The sequence below is a fragment of the Jatropha curcas genome, chromosome 1 (assembly GCF_041381405.1).
Source record: "Jatropha curcas cultivar XTBG-Jc1 chromosome 1, XTBG_Jcur_1.0, whole genome shotgun sequence".
Taxonomy (NCBI): Eukaryota; Viridiplantae; Streptophyta; class Magnoliopsida; order Malpighiales; family Euphorbiaceae; genus Jatropha; species Jatropha curcas.
Genome location: NC_143151.1, coordinates 28,509,260 through 28,527,527, shown reverse-complemented (window position 1 = coordinate 28,527,527; position 18,268 = coordinate 28,509,260). Strand labels below are relative to the sequence as shown.

The 18,268-nt window shown below is 35.0% G+C and overlaps 4 protein-coding genes across 7 annotated transcripts; 2 read left to right on the top strand and 2 right to left on the bottom strand.

The window, feature by feature from the left end:
• Positions 1-600: 600 nt before the first annotated feature.
• LOC105630366 (exocyst complex component EXO70C2) lies at positions 601-3,216 on the top strand. The gene has a single exon (XM_020677914.3). It carries the CDS (start codon positions 788-790, stop codon positions 3,038-3,040), a length of 2,253 nt encoding a protein of 750 aa, XP_020533573.3. The 5' UTR covers positions 601-787; the 3' UTR covers positions 3,041-3,216.
• LOC149499300 (disease resistance protein RML1A-like) lies at positions 2,878-8,567 on the bottom strand. 4 transcript variants are annotated; one of them, XM_089718218.1, is made up of 7 exons: positions 7,927-8,567; positions 6,238-7,309; positions 5,758-6,093; positions 4,848-5,663; positions 4,005-4,751; positions 3,668-3,792; positions 2,878-3,017 (listed from the first exon to the last, which is right to left on the bottom strand). In XM_089718218.1, exons 1-6 carry the CDS (start codon positions 8,394-8,396, stop codon positions 3,685-3,687), a joined length of 3,549 nt encoding a protein of 1,182 aa, XP_089574344.1. In that variant the 5' UTR covers positions 8,397-8,567; the 3' UTR covers positions 2,878-3,017; positions 3,668-3,684. The 4 variants fall into 4 exon arrangements, with proteins under 4 accessions (XP_089574344.1, XP_089574365.1, XP_089574380.1 ...); XM_089718239.1 differs by lacking the exon at positions 2,878-3,017 and having other exon boundaries at positions 3,450-3,792; positions 3,950-4,751; positions 7,927-8,566; XM_089718254.1 differs by lacking the exon at positions 2,878-3,017 and having other exon boundaries at positions 3,450-3,792; positions 3,970-4,751; positions 7,927-8,566.
• A 1,661-nt stretch (positions 8,568-10,228) lies between these two features.
• On the top strand, positions 10,229-12,004 carry EXO70C2 (exocyst subunit exo70 family protein C2). Its single transcript, XM_089718167.1, is given in 1 exon segment — positions 10,229-12,004. A coding segment is annotated over 1 exon segment (1,545 nt). The 5' UTR covers positions 10,229-10,459.
• A 310-nt stretch (positions 12,005-12,314) lies between these two features.
• On the bottom strand, positions 12,315-17,536 carry LOC105630173 (disease resistance protein RML1A). Its single transcript, XM_089718128.1, has 6 exons — positions 16,894-17,536; positions 15,199-16,270; positions 14,719-15,054; positions 13,809-14,624; positions 12,952-13,711; positions 12,315-12,752 (listed from the first exon to the last, which is right to left on the bottom strand). The coding sequence occupies exons 1-6, from the start codon at positions 17,361-17,363 to the stop codon at positions 12,748-12,750; spliced, it is 3,459 nt and encodes a 1,152-aa protein (XP_089574254.1). The 5' UTR covers positions 17,364-17,536; the 3' UTR covers positions 12,315-12,747.
• Between the last annotated feature and the right edge of the window lie 732 nt (positions 17,537-18,268).

The following is an 18,268-nucleotide window of genomic DNA, read 5'->3' as shown; positions in this document are numbered from 1 at the left end:
TTTCAATTTTTAATTTTTGGTTCGATATAACAAATAATTCTCAATACTTGTGCTAAAAAATCGAAAAATTAAATCAAATCAACACAAAATAAATTGATTTAATATGGTTCATAATTGATTTTCAATTTTATTTGTTCGAAATTTTGAAAAAAAATGAAATTAGACAAGAGTTATAAGAAAGTGTAAAAGACAGAATTATTTTCATTGCACATCATATGTCTAGAGTGACCGAAATACACTCCTAATTTCTGAAGATTCAAAATAATATTTTGACTTATTATTTTTTTTTCTTAAAAAAAAAGGCTTGCAAAAATTAATTTATTGATTAGGCAAAATTTTCGTTGATTGAGATCATTAGGCGACAAATGAGGAGAAATAAAAACAAAGAAGATGGTACTTCGCACAAAACAGCAGAAGACAAGACTGCCTCTCAACCTTATGAACAATCAAACATTCCCAACAAAAACCACCTGTCTTTCTCTTCCAAAGAACAATTTCTGTCCGTACGTTCCCTTCAATCTCTCTCTCTCTCTCTCTCTCTGACCACTTGCACCATGACCATTTCAATCCTCTAAAAAAAAAAAACAAAAATGACACTCATTACACAAAAAAGAAAAAAAGAAAAAAAAACAAAGCAAATAACACAAATAATTCATTTCTCTCTCTCCCTCTCTCCCTCTATCTCTTCGCATTTCTCTCACCACCATCTCTTCTTCAATCCCCACCTTCACTTCTTTCCTAAAAAAATAAATCTTCTTTTTTACAGTTTCACACGCACATAACAACAATGGAAAGTAATAACGTCTCTGAAAGAAACATCTCTCTCGAGAAACAACTATCTCAAAAAGAATCCACTAACCAAGAACAAGAACAAGAAACCAAAATTGTTACTGATACTAAACCAAATGATCTTGATCTTGAACCACCTAACAAAGAATCTGACTCTCCAAAGGTGAAACCAGAAGATCAAGAACCAACAAAAGAACCTGACGTTAATCAAGAAAATCAAGAAGTTGATCAGAACATTGAAAAGGTTGAAGAGTCAACAACAGATAATTATCAAGAAGACAATTGTAATCTTGAATCTTTCTTTCAAGATATTAAACAATTTCTTTCTGATTTGTCATCTTACAAGAAAGAAGAAAAAAACGAAACCGACGTCGTTGTTGTCGCAGTGGTTGCAGGAGAGGAAGAAGACAGCAAAAAGAACGATGATGATGACAAAAAAGAAGGAGAGAACAATGAAAAGGTGCTTTCTGTAGATATTCCTGCATTTGTAGAGAAGTTCTTGGATATTTTTGCGGAAAGAATTGTAGAATATGAAACTGTCGATGAAGAGAAAGGGAAGAGGCGTCAAGTAGTAGAGGATGATTTGCAATTTCTTCGAGCTGTAAATCAAGTTGGGAAGCTGAAACAATATCTTGCTGAGTTTATTGCAGATCCAAATAATCGCACATTGGTTAATCACATTGGCGCAATTCATCAACGAGCAATGTCTTACTTGGAGGATGAATTTAGAGTTCTTCTTGAAGGCTACAGAAGCAACAATGAGGCATTATTAGAACAGCAACAACAGGAAGAACAACAAGGAGCAGATCGAAGCACACTTCCAGATTCTGATGATCTAACAAATGATAATGTTAATGAACGCATAGTACAAGATGATAATTTTTTAGGGTATGCTGACGATGTTCTTGCAAATTTGAACAGGATTGCTAATGAGATGATTACAGGAGGGTATGAATCAGAATGTTGTCAAGTCTATACAATTACAAGGAGGCGTGCATTTGATGAATGCTTAGACAGGATGGGATTTGAGAAGACAAGTATTGATGAAGTCCAAAAAATGCAATGGGAAGCATTAGAAAATGTTATTCCAGCTTGGATCAAGACGTTTAAGGACTGTGCCAATATTTACTTCAGTAAAGAACGCGATCTTGCCAAAGCTGTTTTCTCTGACTGCCCTTCGATATCTTCTTGCCTTTTCAGTAATCTCGTTCGAGGTGTTATGATTCAGCTTCTTAATTTCACTGAGGGTATTGCAATGGTTAAACGTTCTACGGAGAAGTTGTTTAAGTTTCTTGACATGTACGAAACTTTGCGCGACAGTATTACTGCCATGGATGGTCTGCTCCCTGAAGAATGTGAAATTGAGCTTAAAACAGAATTGAACATGGCTAAAACTAGAATTGGAGAGGCTACAATTAGTATTTTCTGTGAATTGGAGAATTCTATTAAGTCAGATACCGGGAAAACTCCGGTGCCTGGCGGTGCAGTTCATCCCTTGACTCGTTACACAATGAACTATTTAAAATATGCATGTGAGTATATGGCAACACTTGAGCAAGTGTTCAAGTTACATTCGAAGATTGAAAGAGCTGATTCATCAAGCAGGTCAAATTTTGAAGGGGAGACTACTCAAGGATATAATCATAATCCTCCACCAGAAAACCGATCTCCATTTTCAGTTCAGATGATGGCAGTGATGGATTTATTGGAGTCAAATTTGGAAGCAAAGTCAAAGCTATATAGAGAAGTTGGATTAGGCTCCATTTTCATGATGAACAATGGACGCTACATATTACAAAAGATCAGAGGATCAGCAGAGATTCATCAAGTGGTGGGCGACACGTGGTGCCGAAAGAAGTCCTCAGATCTCAGGAATTATCATAAGAGTTATCAGAGAGATACATGGAGTAAGCTGTTGAGTTGTTTAGGGCAGGAGGGTTTGCAAGTGAATGGGAAAGTAGTGAAGCCAGTGCTGAAAGAGAAGTTTAAGAACTTTAATTTGATGTTTGATGAAATACATAGGACTCAAAGCACGTGGGTAGTGAGCGATGAGCAACTTCAATCTGAACTTAGGGTTTCTATAACCGCCGTGGTGATTCCAGCCTACCGGTCATTCTTGGGGAGGTTTTCTCAGTATTTGGACCCCGGAAGGCAATCGGAGAAGTACATAAAATACCAGGCTGAGGATATAGAGACTTGTCTGGATGAGCTTTTTGATGGAAATAATGCTGCGGGAAGGAGGAGACAGTAAGAATATTACTAATAATAATAAGTCATGCATGAACAGAGATATACCTACGGCGTTCTTTTTTTTTTTTTTTCTTTCTTTTTTGTTGGAAATGATAATGCAAATTCTAATGTGCTTGTACTCATTTTCAATTTGGTGTAGATTAAAGCAATTAAAAATGGATTGATAATTTTTTTTTATTAATTTTTTTTTTATCTATTGAAGTGGCTAAAGAACTTCCAAAATCATTTGAAGTTGGCTGGACTTGGAGATTATTCATCTTATGTGTAATTTGTTTCTTCTATTGTAGTTTGTTTTGCGGACAACATTTATATGATTCTAATTGTAACCTTTGCAATATCTTGGCCAGTTTCTTGACCATTTCAATAAATTATTTGCAGACTTAGCTTCTTTATCTACAACTACATCTATGTTTTACACTGAATATGTAATTTCTATATGTTCTTGTATATAAATCATTTGCAGACTTAGCTTCATTCACCCTCATTCTCCCTCCCTTCTCCTCTTGTTTAAATGAATATGAGTTCAGACCCCATCCCAGGCTAAATAAATAATAAAAAATAAAAAAGCAAGAAACGAGAAAGAAAGAAAGAATGAAATCCCAAACATGTTTCAAATGTATAGACCAACTTCTCCTTTTGTAATCCTTAGTCTGAAACTTGTGTGTAAATGTCCAAAGTTGCTTGATCATCCCACATCCACAAAAGCGTAATAGCGTCGGAACGACTGAAATTCTCCACTTCAGTCAATTTATTCTGCACATAAAACTAAAATCATAAACAGATCTGAAATACATATGTATGTTAAAACCTGACAGGGCTTGCAATAAATTCTACATTCAAAATGAAATCAAATCTGAAGTCTACAATTATGACATATTATCAATTGAATAAAGAATTGGCTGCAGTTTACCCCGAAAAAGTAATATAAACCTTGTAATGAAAAAGATCTGATCAAGAGAGGTTACTTCTTGTCCATGTGAGAGCAAAATACTGTCCCTTTTCGATCCTCTCTTCCTCTTCTCGAGGGCCAAATGTTCCCCTTGGTTTTCCCTCATCCTCTTCCTCCTTGAAAGAGAAAAATACTTAATTGGTTTCAGCCTCATCATGGTTGGAGACAAAAACTTCTTGTACTTCCTCTTCCTCCTCCGCACAACATTGGATTCAACCTTATGCATGTCTGAGCTATACGTTTTATCCTGTTGAAAGTTAAATGCCTCATTTTGATTATGCACATAGATATCATTGCCTTCATATAGTAGTCGAACCCCACACTGCTGAACTGTGGAGGCAATTGGATTATTGTCAGCATCTTCCATGAAAAATCCAAAGGATACCTCATTATAGTCAACCATCCTTTCTCCTTTGTCTGTTACTTCAAGACATAAATCGCTATTATAGAACATGAGCACTTGCTCCAACGAGGAATCTGTGGCATATTCATAGAAGGAGAACCTTGCGTTTTTAGGGTAGCTTTCCCCACAGTTGGATTTGAATTGGCATTCCAATCTCACATATTTCTTATCAACATGGCCGTGTGTCCTATTACCAATGCAAAGAACAGCAGATAAAGCGAAACCTAAGAAGTTTTCATACCAATTTGGAGGCAGTGGAAGAGTAATTGAAAACCCAGTGTCTTGATGTTGAATCCAATTTGGAATGCTATATCCTGGAAAAATAATCCTATACTGCTTTTCATCACTGTATTCCAAACCCTGCACCATAAATAAAATTCCAAGTATGAGAGAGAACAATCTCATGTACCAAACGGATAATTCAAAATTGTGATTGAGAGAGAGATGAACACGTACCCTGTGACTTTCTAATGTTTTGTGTGCTAGATTTAATATTCTCTGTGGTACATGACTCCGAAATTCTTCCCAATCCAAATTTGTGCAATCAACAAAACAGAAGTGTCCCCAACCTTCTTCTATAAGTTCCATCGATGATGAAACTGCTTGCAGAGATATGCAATGTGATGCATCCAAATCCCTTAAGCCTGGTGGAAGCTCTGGCAAAGATTGAAGCCTATTGCACAAGCACAAGCAGAGCTTTCGAAGCGATGAAAGTTGTTTGATGGTTGATGGTATGCTCTCAAAATCACATTCTCTTAGAAATAGTTCTCGTAGTGACGATAAGCGGCAAAGTTCATTTGCAAAGACTGATGCATAGACGTATGGTCCAGATACAGCAATTGTTTCAAGTTCCAATTGAAACAGAACATTTGAAAGACTCTTGAGTTTGTTGCAACCATGTATATCCAGAATTCTAAGTTGAGAGAGGGACCCAATTGATGATGGTATATCTTCTATTGCAGTCCAAGCCAATAATAAAACTTGTATAGTGGTTGGGACTTCAGGAAACTTATTTATTTTTTGGCACCCATCCATGCGAAGTTGTTCAAGTGAACTCAGATTCTTAGTACTTGGCAAAGACATAATCCCTTTGCAACCTCCCAAATTCAGAAAAGACAGTTTGTTGAGACATTGAATAGATGGAGAAACCTCAAGAACCCTTATACAGCCTTGACAACTTATAGCCTTAAGATTTGGGGCTCCAGAGAAGTCAGGCATTTCAACCAAGAATCTACATTCACTCATAGAGATCTCTTTTAAACTTGGAAGAGCCTGTTAACCAAAAAAAGCAAAAGATATTAATTAATGATCACTGGAGTAGGCTAAAGATATAATTTATAAAGGGTGAAATTATTAATGGGTATACCTGCGCTCCGCTCCAAAGTCTTTCAATGCGACTGCCAAACAAGTTTATCTCAACAAGTTTCTCGAAATCAAAATTTGATGGCAAAGCTTTCAAAGGACAATATTGCCATGTGAGCAACCTTAGCTCACCGGGGAGAGATTCAAGGCCTTGAGGGAAATCAAAATAATTTGGAAGACATTTCTTATAACATCTATACATAGCTTCATCTTCATTAACACTAGAATCATGAAATTTGAGAAATTTCATTCCAATCATATTGGAGAAAACTGCAGGATCCAGGCTCAGTGTATTTATCTTTGTTTGGTCGAGAAACATGCCTTCTACTGATTCAGTCCCCTGAATAAAATTGAAGAAGAATTAGCCCAACATTTCAACTTGAAAATGCTTTTGTCCCAAGTCATATGAGCCTCGAGACAAAATATAAACGTTGAGAAATAAGGGTAAAATAAAGAAGGCAAATTCAAATCATTCAGTTGTTACTGTTTTTTTCGTCAACACATGATGGACATCGTCATGATTACACAATCGACTCCGCTTGCCTGGCTCTGCAGATTCTTGACCAACAATTTCATGTCCCATTTGTTGTAGCAAATCATGCATCATAACCTTATTATTGCCAGAAATATTGATTAAAGACCTATTCTTGAGAATTGTCAAGTCAATTAAAGTAGAGAAACCACAAGCATCTAGCAGCTCTTCTATGCGTGATCGAGGTTCCCCTTTAAAGAAACATGCAATGTGAAGAAATATTTGCTGCTGTTTGTAATCAAGTCCATCATAACTTATTTTAAGAATACTTTCTACTTTCTTCTTAAGACTGGTTTCAAATTTCTTCAATGCAATTTTCCATTCTTCTTTGCTCTTGTTGTATAGATGCGAACCCAGAACTATAACAACTAATGGAATGCCTTTAGCGTACCTTACCACACTTTCTGATAGCTCCACAAAACTTGTCTCTGGCTGGTTTTCTTTGAAGGCATAGAAACTAAAAAGCTGAAGAGCTCCATGCTCACTCAATGCCTCAACTTCATATATTTCGTCAGCTATTTTTTCAAAAACTTCTTTATCTCTACTTGTGATGATGATTCTACTTCCAGGACCAAATTGACTATGCTGGGCAAATTTTATTTTGTCAAAATCGTCTACATCATCAAGAACAAGAAGAATTTTTTTATAATGAAGCTTACTCAGAAATATTTTTGGAGTTTGATATTTATTTCTTTCACCAAATATTTGAACAACAAGTTCTTCTTCTAGTTTAGCTAGACCACATGCCTGCAAAGATTTTTCTCTAACATTCTCAAGAAAGCACTTATTATCGAAGTGAGAAGAGAATTTCTCAAATACAACTCTAGCAAGAGTTGTTTTACCTATACCACCCATTCCCCATATTCCAACAATACGGACATCATCATCTTCACCGGATAATAATGATTCAACCCGTTTAATTTGTGATTCTAGTCCAATCAAATTCTGCACATTACTTGGGTGTAAATCCCTTAAAATGTTTAAAATGCCCTTGACAGCGTCTTGAACAAGTTGATACTCAGACCTAACAGCATGAATAACAAACAGTGGCAACTGGAAAATTAAATAGTGAAAAAATGAATAATAAAAAAATCAAAATCTTTTCGCAATTTGCAATTTCACCCAACTTGTTCAATTTTTCCAATTTTACTCTAATTTAACAACTAATTTGTTGTTTCAAAAAAAAAAAAAAAAGAAAAACTAATTTCTTGTTCTTCGTGACATATGAAATTTTAAATAATATTTTATTGATGATTTAAGTTAAAAATTAATAATTCATAATTTGTATTCCCTTTTTTTCTCTTCTTCCCCTGTTTCCCAGCCCAACTCTCTTTCTCTGCACCATTAGTTGCATAATCAACATTGGAAGAGAAGATTAAAAGAGGTAAAGCAAGAGGATCATGTAATTTCAGCTCCAAATTCAACAAGGAAATTCAAAAAAAGAAAAAAAATGGTTTTAACTCAATGTATCTACACTTAAATCAAAACCAGAGAAGAGACCAGTGTCATCTAAAGTACAATCTCAGTATACTCAATTCAAATATCGATCTCTATTTTAAAATTGAAAACATTAATAAATTAACATCGTTTGGTTAATTCATTTAAGAGTGAATTCCAAAAATTAAAAGATTGCCTACTTACTTGGACTCTGTCAAAACCTCCCCTGAGATATAGGCGGCTCTGCTCAAAACTACTCTCCAATTCTGCACTCTGTCCTTGAAATCTTGGTCGTGCTTAGCAAAATCCTCTGCAAAACTTCCTGTTTGGTTGTAGACATCGGTTGGATCAACATGGTAGAAAACAGGAATTACCTTTTGACCGAATTCGTCTTTGCATTGAAAGATCTTGACAACTTCATCCAAGCACCAAGGAGAAGATGCATAATTCTTTGAGAAAATAATCACAGAAATATGTGAATCTTCAATTGCTTTCAGAATTGCTGGCTCGATTTCTTCTCCTCTTTCAAGTCTATTGTCTATGAACGTTGGAATCCCTAGTCGATCATGCAGATTACCGTAGAGATGGCTAACAAAACTATGACGAGTGTCTGCACCTCGAAAACTAAGGAAAACATCGTATTTTATAGAACAGACTGAAGAAGAAGAAGCCATATTCAATTGCTTTTGGGTATATGCAGCTAGACATGGACTACATTTATTGTGGAGTTCTCTTGTAAAAGACAGCAAGAACAGAAAAGAAATAAACTAATTAAAAAAGAAAGCTCAGCTATGCAATTAGCAACTGCCAGGAAATTGCTTGAGTTTCTTTGTAATGCATACAAGTTGACTAATTGACTTGCAAAGCTTTTCACGAAAATAATGCTCTTCGTATAACTATTTCCTAATCTATCGAATTTCAAAACTATGTATCAATTTAATATTTACAGAAAAAGAATGTTATACTAAAATCACTAATTAAATTGATAGTTTAGTGTAATAGAAAAAGTACTCGTACCAGTAAGCAGTCAGCAAAAAATTGTTATATAAATAAACAATAATTTTTATTTTGCACAGTGACCACCAATTTAATTTGTGGTTTCAATACAAAATGAAAATTTTAGATTGTCAATTTGCCTTGTCACTAAAAAAAACACAATTTGTTTGGTGATTTTAGTGCAACTATGGAATGTGAAAAAAGTATATGCGGATACAGTGTTTTGTTAAGAATCTACCGAATTAATTAGTGTTTTCAATAAAAAAAATAATTATTCACTCAAAATATTTTTTCATCAAAATACATGTATGATCTTGTGGTTTTGGTTCACAATTATTTTAAGTTAAGTAAGAATAATATAAGTTTTCTTACACAGTTAAAAATTACTGAGAGCAATAAAGTGTTTCAAGTTGAACTTGTATGATGTTAAAAATTTCTTAATAACTAATACATGAAAAATTAATCATATTAATGTCTACCCACATGTCCTTTTGTACCATACTTTGAAGGCCTCCTATTACGAAGTGGATTTCAGTGTACTATATCTTCTCTAACATCTTGATATTTTTTTTCATGCTCAATATTTAAATCGACACTCATGCGAGGAGTTTGAACCACATTCACAAATGGTTGTTGTGGGCTAGGAACTGTTAGATGAGTCTGTTGCTCAGGTACCATCATCATCTCAAAGAAATTTTTAAATGAGTATCTAGCATGAGATGTAAATCCATCATGTGTGCCAAAAGACATCGCAAAAGTATTGAAAGCAGGTACTGTCTATTGAAATACCGTTGTCTCGCCTATTTCGGAGAAAGAAGTATGGGTTTGCTAGGTTGCCATCATTGGAGTGTAATGAATGTTCAGTGGCATTTCTAATGTTGCAGATGGTACACTCCACTCAGGTTGTGGTGCAGAAGATGATGTGTTGGACATATTCGCGCAATAACCTTTATAATAGTTATATGTCATAGGGGGAGAGACTTGAGATATATCGTCTACTGACGGGCCTTCAACTGCAATACGTCTAAATACCAATTTACATCTCTTTCACCTCTGTAGTTCTTTTGGTGTTTGAACACGAGGAAACTCTATAGATGGAGGGGCAGATTGAAGCATAGGAATAAATTTTGGTATGAATTTTTCATTCATTGCACTGAATAAGCTAAATAATCTTCAACAGAATGATGGATTTCTAAATGTTGGTGATGTTGAACTATGATATATATGTTGCAGCTCATTTTTCTGTAGTAAAAAAATATTATGAAAATAAGAGCAAACTTTATTATTCAATTAAATTAAGAAATTATAAGACAATATAAAAAGATACCGAATAATTACTAGAGCTTCAACTTCTACACCATGAAATGAAATCCAAAGTCTAATTCGATGCACATATCAAATGTATTATATGTGTGTTTTAGTGAAAAAAATATTTTGAGTGAATAAATATATTTTATTGAAACCACTAATTAATCTGATGGACTCTTAACAAAACACTATTTTTCCATGTACTTTTTGCTGATTTGTAGAGAAGTTCTTGGATATTTTTGCGGAAAGAATTGTAGAATATGAAACTGTCGATGAAGAGAAAGGGAAGAGGCGTCAAGTAGTAGAGGATGATTTGCCATTTCTTCGAGCTGTAAATCAAGTTGGGAAGCTGAAACAATATCTTGCTGAGTTTATTGCAGATCCAAATAATCGCACATTGGTTAATCACATTGGCGCAATTCATCAACGAGCAATGTCTTACTTGGAGGATGAATTTAGAGTTCTTCTTGAAGGCTACAGAAGCAACAATGAGGCATTAGAATAGCAACAACAGGAAGAACAACAAGGAGCAGATCGAAGCACACTTCCAGATTCTGATGATCTAACAAATGATAATGTTAATGAACGCATAGTACAAGATGATAATTTTTTAGGGTATGCTGACGATGTTCTTGCAAATTTGAACAGGATTGCTAATGAGATGATTACAGGAGGGTATGAATCAGAATGTTGTCAAGTCTATACAATTACAAGGAGGCGAGCATTTGATGAATGCTTAGACAGGATGGGATTTGAGAAGACAAGTATTGATGAAGTCCAAAAAATGCAATGGGAAGCATTAGAAAATGTTATTCCAGCTTGGATCAAGACGTTTAAGGACTGTGCCAATATTTACTTCAGTAAAGAACGCGATCTAGCCGAAGCTGTTTTCTCTGACTGCCCTTCGATATCTTCTTGCCTTTTCAGTAATCTCGTTCGAGGTGTTATGATTCAGCTTCTTAATTTCACTGAGGGTATTGCAATGGTTAAACGTTCTACTGAGAAGTTGTTTAAGTTTCTTGACATGTACGAAACTTTGCGCGACAGTATTACTGCCATGGATGGTCTGCTCCCTGAAGAATGTGAAATTGAGCTTAAAACAGAATTGAACATGGCTAAAACTACAATTGGAGAGGCTACAATTAGTATTTTCTGTGAATTGGAGAATTCTATTAAGTCAGATACCGGGAAAACTCCGGTGCCTGGCGGTGCAGTTCATCCCTTGACTCGTTACACAATGAACTATTCAAAATATGCATGTGAGTATATGGCAACACTTGAGCAAGTGTTCAAGTTACATTCGAAGATTGAACGAGCTGATTCATCAAGCAGGTCAAATTTTGAAGGGGAGACTACTCAAGGATATAATCATAATCCTCCACCAGAAAACCGATCTCCATTTTCAGTTCAGATGATGGCAGTGATGGATTTATTGGAGTAAAATTTGGAAGCAAAGTCAAAGCTATATAGAGAAGTTGGATTAGGCTCCATTTTCATGATGAACAATGGACGCTACATATTACAAGAGATCAGAGGATCAGCAGAGATTCATCAAGTGGTGGGCGACACGTGGTGCCGAAAGAAGTCCTCAGATCTCAGGAATTATCATAAGAGTTATCAGAGAGATACATGGAGTAAGCTGTTGAGTTGTTTAGGGCAGGAGGGTTTGCAAGTGAATGGGAAAGTAGTGAAGCCAGTGCTGAAAGAGAAGTTTAAGAACTTTAATTTGATGTTTGATGAAATACATAGGACTCAAAGCACGTGGGTAGTGAGCGATGAGCAACTTCAATCTGAACTTAGGGTTTCTATAACCGCCGTGGTGATTCCAGCCTACCGGTCATTCTTGGGGAGGTTTTCTCAGTATTTGGACCCCGGAAGGCAATCGGAGAAGTACATAAAATACCAGGCTGAGGATATAGAGACTTGTCTGGATGAGCTTTTTGATGGAAGTAATGCTGCGGGAAGGAGGAGACAGTAAGAATATTACTAATAATAATAAGTCATGCATGAACAGAGACATACCTACGGCGTCCTTTTTTTTTTTTTTTTTTCCTTTCTTTTTTGTTGGAAATGATAATGCAAATTCTAATGTGCTTTTACTCATTTTCAATTTGGTGTAGATTAAAGCAATTAAAAATGAATTGATAATTTTTTATTTATTTATTTTTATCTATTGAAGTGGCTAAAGAACTTCCAAAATCATTTGAAGTTGGCTGTACTTGGAAAATTTTCATCTTATGTGTAATTTGTTTCTTCTATTGTAGTTTGTTTTGCGGACAACATATATATGATTCTAATTGTAACCTTTGCAATATCTTGGCCGGTTTCTTGACCATTTCAATAAATTATTTGCAGACTTAGCTTCTTTATCTACATCTACATCTATGTTTTACACTGAATATGTAATTTCTATATGTTCTTGTATATAAATCATTTGCAGACTTAGCTTCATTCACCCTCTTTCTCCCTCCCTTCTCCTCTTGTTTAAGTGAATATGAGTTCAAACCCTATCCCAGGCTAAATAAATAATAAAAAATAAAAAACCGAGAAACGAGAAAGAAAGAATGAAATCCCAAACATGTTTCAAATTTATAGACCAACTTCTCCTTTTATAATCCTTAGTCTGAAACTTGTGTGTAAATGTCCAAAGTTGCTTGATCATCCCACATCCACAAAAGCGTAACAGCGTCGGAACGACTGAAATTCTCCACTTCAGTCAATTTATTCTGCACATAAAACTAAAATCATTAACAGATCTGAAATACATATGTATGTTAAAACCTGACAGGGCTTGCAATAAATTCCACATTCAAAATGAAATCAAATCTGAAGTCCACAATTATGACAAATTATCAACTGAATAAAGAATTGGCTGCAGTTTACCCCGAAAAAGTAATATAAACCTTGTAATGAAAAAGATCTGACCTAGAGAGGTTACTTGTTGTCCATGTGAGAGCAAAATATTGTCCCTTTTGGATCCTCTCTTCCTCTTCTTGAGGGCCAAATGTTCCCCTTGGTTTTCCCTCATCCTCTTCCTCCTCCAAAGAGAAAAATACTTGATTGGTTTCAGCCTCATCATGGTTGGAGACAAAAACTTCTTGTACTTCCTCTTCCTCCTCCCCACAACATTGGATTCAACCTTATGCTTATCTGAGCTATACGTTCTATTCTGTTGAAAGTTAAATGCCTCATTTTGATTATGCACATAGATATCATTGCCTTCATATAGTAGTCGAACCCCACACTTCTGAACTGTGGAGGCAATTGGATTATTGTCAGCATTTTCCATGAAAAATCCAAAGGATACCTCATTATAGTCAACCATCCTTTCTCCTTTGTCTGTTGCTTCAAGACAAAAATCGCTATTATAGAACATGAGCACTTGCTCCAACGAGGAATCTGTGGCACATTCATAGAAGGAGAACCTTGCATTTTTAGGGTAGCTTTCCCCATAGTTGGATTTGAATTGGCATTCCAATCTCAAATATTTCTTCTCAACATGGTCGTGTGTCCCATTACCAATGCAAAGAACAGCAGATAAAGCGAAACCTAAGAAGTTTTCATACCAATTTGGAGGCAGTGGAAGAGTAATTGAAAACCCAGTGTCTTGATGTTGAATCCAATTTGGAATGCTATATCCTGGAAAAATAATCCTATACTGCTTTTCATCACTGTTTTCCAAACCCTGCACCATAAATAAAATTCCAAGTATGAGAGAAAACAATCTCATGTACCAAACGGATAATTCAAAATTGTGATTGAGAAAGAGATGAATCACGTACCCTGTGACTTTCTAATGTTTTGTGTGCTAGATGTAATATTCTCTGTGGTACATGACTCCGAAATTCTTCCCAATCCAAATTTGCGCAATCAACAAAACAGAAGTGTCCCCAACCTTCTTCTATAAGTTCCATCGATGATGAAACTGCTTGCAGAGATATGCAATGTGACGCATCCAAATCCCTTAAGCCTGGTGGAAGCTCTGGCAAAGATTGAAGCCTATTGCACAAGCACAAGCAGAGCTTTCGAAGCGATGAAAGTTGTTTGATGGTTGATGGTATGCTCTCAAAATCACATTCTCTTAGAAGTAGTTCTCGTAGTGACGATAAGCGGCAAAGTTCATTTGCAAAGACTGATGCATAGACGTATGGTCCAGATACTGCAATTGTTTCAAGTTCCAATTGAAACAGAACATTTGAAAGACTCTTGAGTTTGTTGCAACCATGTATATCCAGAATTCTAAGTTGAGAGAGGGACCCAATTGATGATGGTATATCTTCTATTGCAGTCCAAGCCAATAATAAAATTTGTATAGTGGTTGGGACTTCAGGAAACTTATTTATTTTTTGGCACCCATCCATGCGAAGTTGTTCAAGTGAACTCAGATTCTTAGTACTTGGCAAAGACATAATCCCTTTGCAACCTCCCAAATTCAGAAAAGACAGTTTGTTGAGACATTGAATAGATGGAGAAACGTCAAGCAACCTTATACAGCCTTGACAACTTATAGCCTTAAGATTTGGGGCACCAGAGAAGTCAGGCATTTCAACCAAGAATCTACATTCACTCATAGAGATCTCTTTTAAACTTGGAAGAGCCTGTTAACAAAAGAAAGCAAAAGATATTAATTAATGATCACTGGAGTAGGCTAAAGATATAATTTATAAAGGGTGAAATTATTAATGGGTATACCTGCGCTCCGCTCCAAAGTCTTTCAATGCGACTGCCAAACAAGTTTATCTCAACAAGTTTCTCGAAATCAAAATTTGATGGCAAAGCTTTCAAAGGACAATATTGCCATGTGAGCAACCTTAGCTCACCGGGGAGAGATTCAAGGCCTTGAGGGAAATCAAAATAATTTGGAAGACATTTCTTATAACATCTATACATAGCTTCATCTTCATTAACACTAGAATCATGAAATTTGAGAAATTTCATTCCAATCATATTGGAGAAAACTGCAGGATCCAGGCTCAGTGTATTTATCTTTGTTTGGTCGAGAAACATGCCTTCTACTGATTCAGTCCCCTGAATAAAATTGAAGAAGAATTAGCCCAACATTTCAACTTGAAAATGTTTTTGTCCCAAGTCATATGAGCCTCAAGACAAAATATAAACGTTGAGAAATAAGGGTAAAATAAAGAAGGCAAATTCAAATCATTCAGTTGTTACTGTTTTTTTCGTCAACACATGATGGACATCGTCATGATTACACAATCGACTCCGCTTGCCTGGCTCCGCAGATTCTTGACCAACAATTTCATGTCCCATTTGTTGTAGCAAATCATGCATCATAACCTTATTATTGCCAGAAATATTGATTAAAGACCTATTCTTGAGAATTGTCAAGTCAATTAAAGTAGAGAAACCACAAGCATCTAGCAGCTCTTCTATGCGTGATCGAGGTTCCCCTTTAAAGAAACATGCAATGTGAAGAAATATTTGCTGCTGTTTGTAATCAAGTCCATCATAACTTATTTTAAGAATAGTTTCTACTTTCTTGTTAAGACTGGTTTCAAATTTCTTCAATGCACTTTTCCATTCTTCTTTGCTCTTGTTGTATAGATGCGAACCCAGAACTATAACAACTAATGGAATGCCTTTAGCATACCTTACCACACTTTCTGATAGCTCCACAAAACTTGTCTCTGGCTGGTTTTCTTTGAAGGCATAGAAACTAAAAAGCTGAAGAGCTCCATGCTCACTCAATGCCTCAACTTCATATATTTCATCAGCTATTTTTTCAAAAACTTCTTTATCTCTACTTGTGATGATGATTCTACTTCCAGGACCAAATTGACTATGCTGGGCAAATTTTATTTTGTCAAAATCGTCTACATCATCAAGAACAAGAAGAATTTTTTTATAATGAAGCTTACTCAGAAATATTTCTGGAGTTTGATATTTATTTCTTTCACCAAATATTTGAACAACAAGGTCTTCTTCTAGTTTAGCTAGACCACATGCTTGCAAAGATTTTTCTCTAACATTCTCAAGAAAGCACTTATTATCGAAGTGAGAAGAGAATTTCTCAAATACAACTCTAGCAAGAGTTGTTTTACCTATACCACCCATTCCCCATATTCCAACAATACGGACATCATCATCTTCAACGGATAATAATGATTCAACCCGTTTAATTTGTGATTTTAGTCCAATCAAATTCTGCACATTACTTGGGTGTAAATCCCTTAAAATGTTTAAAATGCCCTTGACAGCGTCTTGAACAAGTTGATACTCAGACCTAACAGCATGAATAACAAACAGTGGCAACTGGAAAATTAAATAGTGAAAAAATGAATAATAAAAAAATCAAAATCTTTTCGCAATTTGCAATTTCACCCAACTTGTTCAATTTTTCCAATTTTACTCTAATTTAAAAACTAATTTGTTGTTTCAAAAAAAAAAAAAAAAAAAAAGAAAAACTAATTTCTTCTTCTTCCTGACATATGAAATTTTAAATAATATTTTATTGATGATCTAAGTTAAAAATTAATAATTCATAATTTGTATTCCCTTTTTTTTCTCTTCTTCCCCTGTTTCCCAGCCCAACTCTCTCTCTCTGCACCATTAGTTGCATAATCACCATTGGAAGAGAAGATTAAAAGGGGAAAAGCAAGAGGATCATGTAATTTCAGCTCCAAATTCAACAAGGAAATTCAAAAAAAGAAAAAAAAAAGTTTTAACTCAATGTATCTACACTTAAATCAAAACCAGAGAAGAGATCAGTGTCATCTAAAGTACAATCTCAGTATACTCAATTCAAATATCGATCTCTATTTTAAAATTGAAAACATTAATAAATTAACATCGTTTGGATAATTCATTTAAGAGTGAATTCCAAAAATTAAAAGATTGCCTACTTACTTGGACTCTGTCAAAACCTCCCCTGAGATATAGGCGGCTCTGCTCAAAACTACTCTCCAATTCTGCACTCTGTCCTTGAAATCTTGGTCGTGCTTAGCAAAATCCTCTGCAAAACTTCCTGTTTGGTTGTAGACATCGGTTGGATCAACATGGTAGAAAACAGGAATTACCTTTTGACCGAATTCGTCTTTGCATTGAAAGATCTTGACAACTTCATCCAAGCACCAAGGAGAAGATGCATAATTCTTTGAGAAAATAATCACAGAAATATGTGAATCTTCAATTGCTTTCAGAATTGCTGGCTCGATTTCTTCTCCTCTTTCAAGTCTATTGTCTATGAACGTTGGAATCCCTAGTCGATCATGCAGATAACCGTAGAGATGGCTAACAAAACTATGACGAGTGTCTGCACCTCGAAAACTAAGGAAAACATCATATTTTATAGAACGGACTGAAGAAGAAGAAGCCATATTCAATTGCTTTTGGGTATATGCAGCTAGACATGGACTACATCTATTGTGGAGTTCTCTTGTAAAAGACAGAAAGAACAGAAAAGAAATAAACTAATTAAAAAAGAAAGCTCAGCTATGCAATTAACAACTGCCAGGAAATTGCTTGAGTTTTTCTTTGTAATTCATACAAGTTGACTAATTGACTTGCAAAGCTTTTGACAAAAATAATGCTCTTCTTGTAACTATTTCCTAATCCAGCACATTTCAAAATTATTTATCAATTTAATATTTATCTGACACGGAGAAAGAGTGTTATACTAAAATCACCAATTGAGTAGTTTAGTGTAATAGAAATAGTAACTCGTACTAATAAATAGTCAGCAAAAAATAGTTATATGAATAAACGATAATTTTTATTTTGTATAGAGACCACCAATCTAATTGGTGGTTTTAATACAAAATGAAAATTTTAAATTGTCAATTTGCTTTTTCACTAAAAAATACAATTCGTATGGTGGTTTTAATGTAACTGTGGGATGTAAAAAAAGTACATGCAGAAATAGTGTTTTATTAAGAATCCACCGAATTAATTAGTGTTGTCAATACAAAAAATAATTGTTCATGCAAAATATTTTTTCATCAAAATACATGTATGATCTTGTGTTTTTGGTTCACAATTATTTCAAGTTAAGTAAGAACAATATAAGTTTTCTTACACAATTAAAAATTACCGAAAGAAATAAAGTGTTTTGAGTTGAACTTGTATGATGTTAAAAATGTCTTAATAATTAATACATGAAAAATTAATCGTATTAATGTCTACCCACATGTACTCTTGTACCACACTTTAAAGGCCTCCTATTACGACGTGGATTTCGGCGTACTATATCTTCTCTAATACCTTAATATTCTTTTTCATGCTC

Bases quoted from the DNA above. Each gene is read 5' to 3' on its own strand.
- LOC105630366 (XM_020677914.3), top strand. From the start codon at position 788: ATGGAAAGTAATAACGTCTCTGAAAGAAACATCTCTCTCGAGAAACAA.
- LOC149499300 (XM_089718218.1), bottom strand. From the start codon at position 8,396: ATGGCTTCTTCTTCTTCAGTCTGTTCTATAAAATACGATGTTTTCCTT. The intron at 7,310-7,926 runs GTAAGTAGGCAA...TCATGCTGTTAG, and splicing joins GAGGTTTTGACAGAGTCCAA to GTCTGAGTATCAACTTGTTC. The intron at 6,094-6,237 runs GTAACAACTGAA...AATTTTATTCAG, and splicing joins ATGTGTTGACGAAAAAAACA to GGGACTGAATCAGTAGAAGG.
- LOC105630173 (XM_089718128.1), bottom strand. From the start codon at position 17,363: ATGGCTTCTTCTTCTTCAGTCCGTTCTATAAAATATGATGTTTTCCTT. The intron at 16,271-16,893 runs GTAAGTAGGCAA...TCATGCTGTTAG, and splicing joins GAGGTTTTGACAGAGTCCAA to GTCTGAGTATCAACTTGTTC. The intron at 15,055-15,198 runs GTAACAACTGAA...AATTTTATTCAG, and splicing joins ATGTGTTGACGAAAAAAACA to GGGACTGAATCAGTAGAAGG.